General features: G+C 69.3%; 1 protein-coding gene across 4 annotated transcripts; it reads right to left on the minus strand.

Annotated features, from left to right (window-relative positions):
- Positions 1-4,018: 4,018 nt before the first annotated feature.
- Positions 4,019-7,155, minus strand: HRAS (HRas proto-oncogene, GTPase). Of its 4 annotated transcripts, XM_047100653.1 has the most exons (6): positions 7,055-7,155; positions 5,771-5,936; positions 5,415-5,593; positions 5,094-5,253; positions 4,904-4,985; positions 4,361-4,450 (listed from the first exon to the last, which is right to left on the minus strand). In XM_047100653.1, the coding sequence occupies exons 2-5, from the start codon at positions 5,879-5,881 to the stop codon at positions 4,923-4,925; spliced, it is 513 nt and encodes a 170-aa protein (XP_046956609.1). In that variant the 5' UTR covers positions 5,882-5,936; positions 7,055-7,155; the 3' UTR covers positions 4,361-4,450; positions 4,904-4,922. The 4 variants fall into 4 exon arrangements, with proteins under 4 accessions (XP_046956606.1, XP_046956607.1, XP_046956608.1 ...); XM_047100650.1 differs by lacking the exon at positions 4,904-4,985 and having other exon boundaries at positions 4,019-4,450; positions 7,055-7,154; XM_047100651.1 differs by lacking the exons at positions 4,904-4,985; positions 7,055-7,155 and adding an exon at positions 6,656-6,849 and having other exon boundaries at positions 4,019-4,450.
- Between the last annotated feature and the right edge of the window lie 957 nt (positions 7,156-8,112).

Here is an 8,112-nt window from a genome sequence, read left to right on the forward strand (position 1 = left end):
AATGGGCTCGAGATCTGAGCAGACACTTCCACGAAGAAGCTACAGACACACAGATGCGCATGGATGCAGTGTGTGCGTGCGTGCGTGTGCGTGCACGCGCGTGTGCGTGCAAGTCAACGCGCAGAAACGTGCCGAACCTTGACAGCACGAGACAGCAGCACCCGCCTGTGGGCAAGGCTGACGGCATCCAGCGCTGGCGGGGCGAGGAGGGCAGGTGGCGGGCACACAGCGAGGCCGCCCCGCCGGCAGGCAGTCCGGCCGCCGCCTCCAAAGCGCAGCACGCACCTGCTCGTGAGTACTGACCCCACTGGTTTGAAAACGTACGTCCACACAGCCCGCATGCCAGCGCTCCCTGCTGCACTCCTGACACCTGCAGGCAGGTACTCTTGGATAAACACTGGAAAGTCACAGAACGGGACAGAATCCAGCGATAGGTGATGAGACGAGCTACCTGGGAGCTGGGCCGGGCAGGGGGGGGGGGGGGGGGCTCCACACATCCCACGGCGAGCTTTAGTGGAGGCAAACTGAAAACAGCAGAATGAACGTAACCCATCCAACTTTCTGAGGTGTTTGCATCTCATTGTGCGTAGACTCGAGCCCAGAGAAACGTGGCCTCCGAGGCGCTCGTGGCGAGCCGTGGGGGCTGCACGCACACACCCGCCCCCGGCCTCCCTGTGGGCCACACTCCCTGTCCCTGTGCCTGGAACCCCGTCGCCCCTGCTGTGGCCGCTGCAGGGAAGAGGGTGCTGGCCAGACATGCCCGGGCCCCAGCGCAGGGCACCAGCCCGGCCGGCTCTCTGTGAGGAGGGGTGTCCTCTGCCCCTGCCACCCCAGGCTCTTCCCAGCGCGTGTCCAGCCAGGGCTCGGGAGGGCTGTGCACACAGCGGAGCCACTGCACGGAGAGGAGGCCCCTGTCAGGCACTCAACCCCCACCCGGTGGGGACGAGGCTCCGACTGTCGGCGGGCCTGGGGCCTTCTCAGGCTTCTTCATTCCGGGCCCGTCACAGCACATTCTAGACAGAGTGCCCCCAAAGCTGAAGAAACGTGTGGCGAGTAGAAGCGTCCCAGAGGCACTGGCCCTGTGTGTGTGGGGGGGGGGGGGGGAGGGGTGTAGAGCTCCGTGCAGCCGGCAAGGCTTTGGTGACTTCTCCCGGGGGGCCCAGGGGCGCACTCGGGGCTGAGCAGGGCCGTGGGGAGCGTGTCCGCCTGGTTCCACGGGGCCCTGGCGCAGGGAGGTTTCTGACCCCCGGCCGGTCCCGAACACCTACGGCCCTCCCTCCAGGAGGAGGGGCAGATGTGCACCACCCAGATGGGATTTACACCGCCCAGTGGGTCCTTCAGTGTCTCGGTGACGGGTGCGGCCACCCCAGGAGACCTAGTCCCTGAGCCGCTCGCCGCCCTTGGCCCGAGGGAGGCCCGCGCTCGGCCCCACCCCCCAGACAAGCCAGGCCACGCGCAGGGCCTCTAGGGCGGGGGCCGGAAGCTAAGACCCGCCCTGGGGAAGCCCAGGGCCCCCCTGCAGGAGGCGGCAGTGCACAGATGGCCAGGCCAGCCTGGAGTGTGGACAGGCCCTTGGCCCGTGCTGCCACCAGCCTGGGGTCATGTTGCCACTGAGCGTGGGGCAGCACCCGTTGCCCCCCAGGTTTGCGGTCATGCTGGCCAGGCCCTCACGACCCTGAGCGGCCTGTCCGTCCTCGCAAGTGCACCCGCACGGGGGGCCGCGGGGGCTGCGGGTAGAAGGGGGTTCCTAGCCCGTGCTGAGACCTCAGTGGGTCCTGCTCAGGCTGTTCTTCCCACGCCTGCTGGCCCCACAGACCCCCTTCTCGCTCACCCCGAAGCTCTGGAATGTGTACATCCCGGACGGTGAGCACGTGCTTATGGCCACGGCCCACACTGTCCTCAACGTGCACAGAAGTGAGTGAGCCTGTGGAGGCGGCGGGCAGGGGCCTCGGAGGGAGGGCTGGGCGTGCAGGTTGGGCAGGGGACACTGCCCTGAGGACCAGCGGGCAGGGGGCCTTCCCCCACCCCCCCTGCTGTGGCACTGCCCAAGACGCTCCTGGGCACAGCCGGACCCCCAGCAGCTGCCCCTGGGAGGCCCCTAGGGCAGCAGGGTGGGGCCCCTTTTGGCCTGACTCCCAGACACTTCTTAGGACGCCCCTGGAGTCTCTGGAGTTTCTGCAGGACATGCTGGCCCAGACCTGGGCCCTGGAGGACGACGTGGTGCTGAGGCACCTCATGGCCCAGCCTCCAAGGGCCAAGTATGAGCCACCCCAGCAAGTGGGCCTCCCTCCAGTCTCTATCCGTCTCCTCTCCTGCTCTGGGATTGGGAGCCAGCCAGGGCTGGGCATCCGGGCACTCGCTGCGGGGGCTGGGGGTCAGCCGCCTGGAGGGCTGTTGTGTGTCAGGCCAAGGTGGCCGCGCAGGGAGCCACAAGGGTACCCTGGTGCCCCACCCCGCTCAGGACAGACAGCTGGAGAAACTAACCACCCCCCCCCACCATCTCTTGAGCAAAACTCGAGCTCCCCACGATGCCCCTGGGCCCGGAACAAGTGTCCCTGGCGCCCAGGCCCCCCCTAGCTTCTCCTAGCTTCGAGACGCTCCCCAGCCCAGCCACCCAACATGAGCAACCCGGACCCCCTCTCGGCCAGGCCAACCTCAAGGCCTTGGAGCGGCTGCAGGAGGGAACCTCCACGGAGCCCGCGGCCGCACGCCTGTCTCCAGATCTGGCCTGTCTGCTGCACCCCCCCCCCACCCCACCCAGAACCCTCTCTGGCCCCCCTGCTGCCAGAAGTCCCTCTCAAAGCTCCCAGTGAACCAGAAACTAGAACTCAGAGCTACAACACTGGGTCCCCTTCCCTTCAGCACCTGCCAGGGCCACCCCAGGGGCCACACTACACACCCGGCCCTGGAACCCCACCGGGACCCCAGTGACAGGGTCTGGCCAGCCCACCACACATGAAGCTGGAGCGCCCGTCCACCAGTGCTGCCCCGTGGCCTGCAGCTGATGCCCCTCTCTGGGTAGAGACTGGCATGGCCAGCACAGAGGCAGGGCAGCGCCCCGCCACTGCCCCAAGGCCGCCAACGTTCCTGCAACCCTCTGACCTCTGCGCCCACAGAGAAGCTATATGCTCGAGGGCCTCTGGAGGAGACAGTGATGAGTGTGGTGGCCCCGAGGCTCTGGGGGAGGAGCAGAGGCAACACAACCACCCCCCCCGGCCGCCCCCCCCCCCCCCCCGGACAACCAAAATGAAGACTGATGGGACCAAGCCCCCTGTGGCCCTGGCCGGTCCTGGATTCTGGCCCAAAGCCGGCGGGCCCTGTCAGAGCGGTAAGTGGCTGTCAGGGACCTGGGTATGGCCCACAGATCCACGTAGGTGACCTAAGGCAGCTCTGAGAGCAGCAGGCCACCCCAACGAAGGGGCAGCAGGGGTGGGCGGGTCGGCCCCACCCTCACCCGCACAGGGCAGCAGGCTCCGCCAGACCCCAGGTCCTAGCAGTCAGTCACCTGGCACCAACAGGGCAGAGGCTGAGGCCAAGGAGACGTGCTGGGGTCCTGTGCCGAAAAGGTCAGACGAGAGGAGCCGGTAGGTGCGGGCCTGGCAGGCCGAGACCCTCCCTCTGCCGTCCTCAGCTCCTGCCTCTCAGGGTCCCCAAACTCAGGAAATGTGACGCCCCCTGGAGTCAGCAGAAGAGGCTCCAAGGTGGCAGACTCCAGCACCCCTGCCCCCGTCTGGTCACTAACGGGGCCTCCCCCTCCAGGGGAAGACACACACCCTGGGCTTCAATCCCCCCTGTGCTGTTTCAAGTTCAGTGAGGTGTTTTTGTGGCAAAACACAGAGCCAGCCTGCAACCACAGCGCCCAGGGCTCTCAGCAAGAAGCGCCAGATGCCCCGCACAGAGACCGGCGGCTCGGCCCCGGCCGCAGGACCAGCGCCTGCCACGCGCCCCCGCGCAGGGGCCGCCCGGCACGCAAAGCTGAGGTTTCCCTGTGCCTCCCAAGCTCGGCCAGACGCCAGGGTCAAGACCATCAAATAATTTACTGCAACTCAGCCTGTGCCCAGCGGGCCAGGACGGGGCTGGGAGGAGAGTAACAGCGGGGTGCCGGTGGCGTCAGTTCACGACAGTCCGTGCAAAGCGTCCTGGGAGGTCTGCGGTCACTCTGTCCGGAGAGCCCGGGGCTGGCCGGACTCCGGGAATGCTTCCTTCCTTCCTTCCCCTCCTCCGTCCTCCGTCCGCACCTCCTCCCGGCATCCGGCACCTCCGGGCCCCGTGCCTGTGCTTGTGGGGCACAGAGGGCCAGCGGGCCGCCAGGGTGGACGCGGAGGGGACGTCAGGAGAGCAGGCACTTGCAGCTCATGCAGCCGGGGCCACCCTCGTCGGGCGGGCTCAGCTTCCGCACCTTGTGTTGCCGGATCTCTCGGACCAGCGTGTAGAAGGCGTCCTCCACACCCTAGGAGGAAGGGGCCGGCTCAGAGGGGGACTCAGCAGGGGAGGAAACCCAGGGACCCCTGCCTCGAGCTCATGCAGACTTCCAGCCCCTTGCCCGCCTCCTCCCCACCCCTACCCCGACAGGCAGGAAGCCCCAGGGCTGCCCCCACCGGGCGGCCTGATCCCCAGGGGCTCCCCCACAGGGCGGCCCCAAGGTCTGGCTCCGAGCTTGAACACCCCGTGTCCCACTCCTGTCTGACCTACCACCCTCATCCCCCGTAGCCTGCTAAGGGGTCAGGGCCAACAAGGGCCCACGGGGGATCTCTGGGGGCAGAGGGGCCAGGGCCCCAGGGTCACCGCTCCGGCCTGGCTCAGGGCAGCTCTCTCCAGGGACCTCCACCTCCCCCTGGAGCTGTGTCAGCCCAGACCCTGGGCCCTGGCCGCCCTCACTGCCCTGCCATCCGGGGAGACTTACAGCGCTAGGGGCCGCTGGGTCACGGGGGTCCCGGAGGGTCCCAGAGGGTCCCGGAGCTGGAGCCAGAGCCAGAGCGGCTGCCCTGTGTTGGGGGAGAGGGGGCAATAAAGCACTGCTCCCTGGCAGGGTTGGGGCGGGGCGGGGGGGGGGGGGGTCCCTGGCTGGCGGTGGGGGTGGGGAGCCGGCTCACCTGGCGAGTCTTGGCCGACGTCTCAATGTACGGGATGCCGTAGCTGCGGGCGAGGTCCTGCGCCTGCCGGGACTCCACGGTGCGCGCGGCCAGGTCACACTTGTTCCCCACCAACACCATGGGCACGTCATCGGAGTCCTTCACTCGCTTGATTTGCTCCCTGCAAGGAAGGAGGTGTGATCCAGTCACGGGCTGCAGGCATAGCTGCATCCAGGACCTTGAGAGCAAAAAGAGAGAGAGAGAAAGACGGAGAGAGAGAAAGGGACAAAAAAAGGGAAAGAGGGGGCAGGGAGGGCCCCTGGGGGCCGGCAAGCAGCTCACCTGTACTGGTGGATGTCCTCAAAGGACTTGGTATTGTTGATGGCAAACACACAGAGGAAGCCTTCTCCGGTGCGCATGTACTGGTCCCGCATGGCGCTATACTCCTCCTGGCCCGCCGTGTCCAAAATGTCCAGTAGGCACGTCTCGCCATCGATAACCACTTGCTTCCGATAGGAGTCCTGCAGAGGACAGAGCTTAGGGACCACCCCACCTCTCCCAGGAGGAGCCGCGCAAAGCAGCAGCCCCTCCCGGGGCCCCACCCATGCCCCGCCCCTAGGCATTGGGAGGGAGGGAGGCAGACAGAAGAGGAGCCCGCATCAGGACGGAGGGCTGGGAACAGGGGCAGCACGGCTCACCTCGATGGTGGGGTCATACTCGTCCACGAAGTGGTTCTGGATGAGCTGGATGGTCAGGGCACTCTTCCCCACACCTCCAGCGCCCACCACCACGAGCTTATATTCCGTCATCGTTCCTCAGGGGATCGCGGCACACGGCGCCCACAGGGGTGGTCTCCTGTCCCACCTGCCGAGGAAGCCGCATTCAGCCACAGGCCAGGCCCCACAGAGCAGGCCTGTTGAGCTCCCTGGGCTGGCCCGTCCCACCCTCTGGCCCCAGACAACCAGGTAACGGGGGTGGCAGCCAGAATGGAGGCCCAGCCGCCCACCTGTGGCACCTCCAGCCCAGGGGTGGGAGACGGGCCCCGCCTCCAGCTGCAGGTAATGGCTGTCAGAGAGGCAGGGAGCTGGCCCCCCAAAGGCAGGGCTGACAGCTGAGAGCATCTCCCAACCACGCACCCGAATTAGAAGTTGCTGGGTAGGCAGAAAGCCTGAACCGGAGGCCCTGCAGGCGGCGGTTCCCAGTTCCCCTCCCTGCGAAAACAGGTCTTGCCACCGTGGAGCGCCCAGCAGCGTGCCCAGGCAGGCCAGTGCCCGCCTACAACCCGCTCCGGGCCCCACGGAGCGTGTTGCTGCATTTGACAAGTATTTACTGAGCGCCTACTGTATGCCAGCTGCTGCTCCGGGCGCACGGTGACAGGCAGACAAGAACCCCCTGCCCTCTGTGGGCTCTGCCCGCACTGCAAGGAGACCGGCACACGTTAAAATAACGGGAAAACCCCGGTATCCTGTTGCCGTACGAACTTTGGAGAAAAGAAGGCAGATGAGGCAGCCGGGTGGGGGTGGGGGTGGGGGTGGGAGGTGGGGGGAGGGTTCCCGATACGCAGCTGACTGAGAGGAACAGACCCAAACGACGTGTGCAGCGGGCGCACAGGTGACAAAGAACGAAGGCCAGGGCCAAGGCCTCCGGCTGGGGTGCCCCAGTCTGTGCGGTTTCACGAGCGGACGCCCTTGCGCGGACAGCGGGCAGTGATTTCCTGCACCCCGGCTCGCCGGCTGCGCGTGATGGCCGCCTGGTGCCGGAGCACTCGGGGGGCAGCCTCGCGACCGGAGGGCGGGCGACCCCGCGACGGCCGCGGCCCCGCGCAGGGCAGGGCCGGGGACGCGGACGCACAGCGCCCCCGCCGCCGCCGCCCGCGGCTCACCTGCGCCCCCGCGCGCCCCGCCGCCGCCAGCCGCCCGCCCGGCCGCCCGGCCGCCCCGCAGCCCCGGCCGCCGCCCGCCGCCCGCCCCCGCCGCACTCACCGCTCACTGGCGCGACTGCCCCCGGGGCCGGGGCCGGGGCCGGGGCGGGGGCGGGGAAGGGGGCCGGGGCCGGGGCGCGCGGGTCGCCCGGCGCATGGGCTCCGTCCGCGGAGGGTGCGGCTCGGGCTGCGGGCGGCGGGGCGCGCGGGCGGCGGACACTCGGCCGGGCCGGCGCACGCCCCGCCCCGCGCCCCGTCCGTCAGCCCGGCGCGGCTTGCCATTGGCTGTCTGCGCCGGGCCCCGCCCCGCCCCGCCCCGCCCCGCTCCGGTTGGCCGGCCGGCCCGCCTGTCAAAGGCCGCGGCCGGGCGGGGCTTCCGGGAAACGGCGCGGAGGGCGGTGCCGGCCCTGGAGGCCCTCGTGGGCCGCGGCCTAGGGGGGCTGGGCTCGGGCGGGCGGGAGGACGCTGGGGTCGCGGGTCCGGGGACGACGGCTTCCCCCGAAAGGGTCGGGACTCTCCCGAGGAGACAGCAGCCCCGCAGGGGAGCGCGGGTCCCTGGCCGGGTGTAGACTGGGGCGGGGTCGCTGCGGTCCGGCTCGAGCCCCCTGCCCTGGCGGGGAGGACTTCCTTGCCCCCCGACGCGCAGCCCGCCGAGGGGGCCCCGGAGCGGAAGGGTCAGTCCGCGGGACGAGCCTCAGGGACGATGGGACCCACAGGGTCAGCACCGCGGACGACCCCCGGGCTGGGGGCCGGAGGAAGGCGGAGAGGGCGGCGGGGACGGGGGTCAGGTGCCTGGAGCAGGCCCGGGCCGCGCCGGGAGCCTCTGGGTCCCCCAGCGGCCGCGGGCTCGGCTGCCCGACACCCGTCTTCCCCGCAGGTGGCTCCGGAGCGGGCGCCAGCAACCCTCCCAGGACACCCGGCACCTCCGGCGGAGTCCTGGGCGCGGCACAGCCCGTGCGCCCAGGGCCAGGCGGTGCAGGGGCGTCTCGGCTGGGCGGGGACCCATCTGAGCCCGCGGAACAGCGAGACCCGCTGTCTTTTCAGCTACTTCTCAGCAGCGCGCAGCCCCTCCCAGGGCTCCGCGCAGCCCCTCTCCCGCATCCCCTCACCACCAGCCTC

The sequence above is a fragment of the Lynx rufus genome, unplaced genomic scaffold, assembly GCF_022079265.1.
Source record: "Lynx rufus isolate CCGP_SWC_20201006 ecotype Redwood Valley unplaced genomic scaffold, mLynRuf1.p SCAF_50, whole genome shotgun sequence".
In the NCBI taxonomy this organism is placed as follows: Eukaryota; Metazoa; Chordata; class Mammalia; order Carnivora; family Felidae; genus Lynx; species Lynx rufus.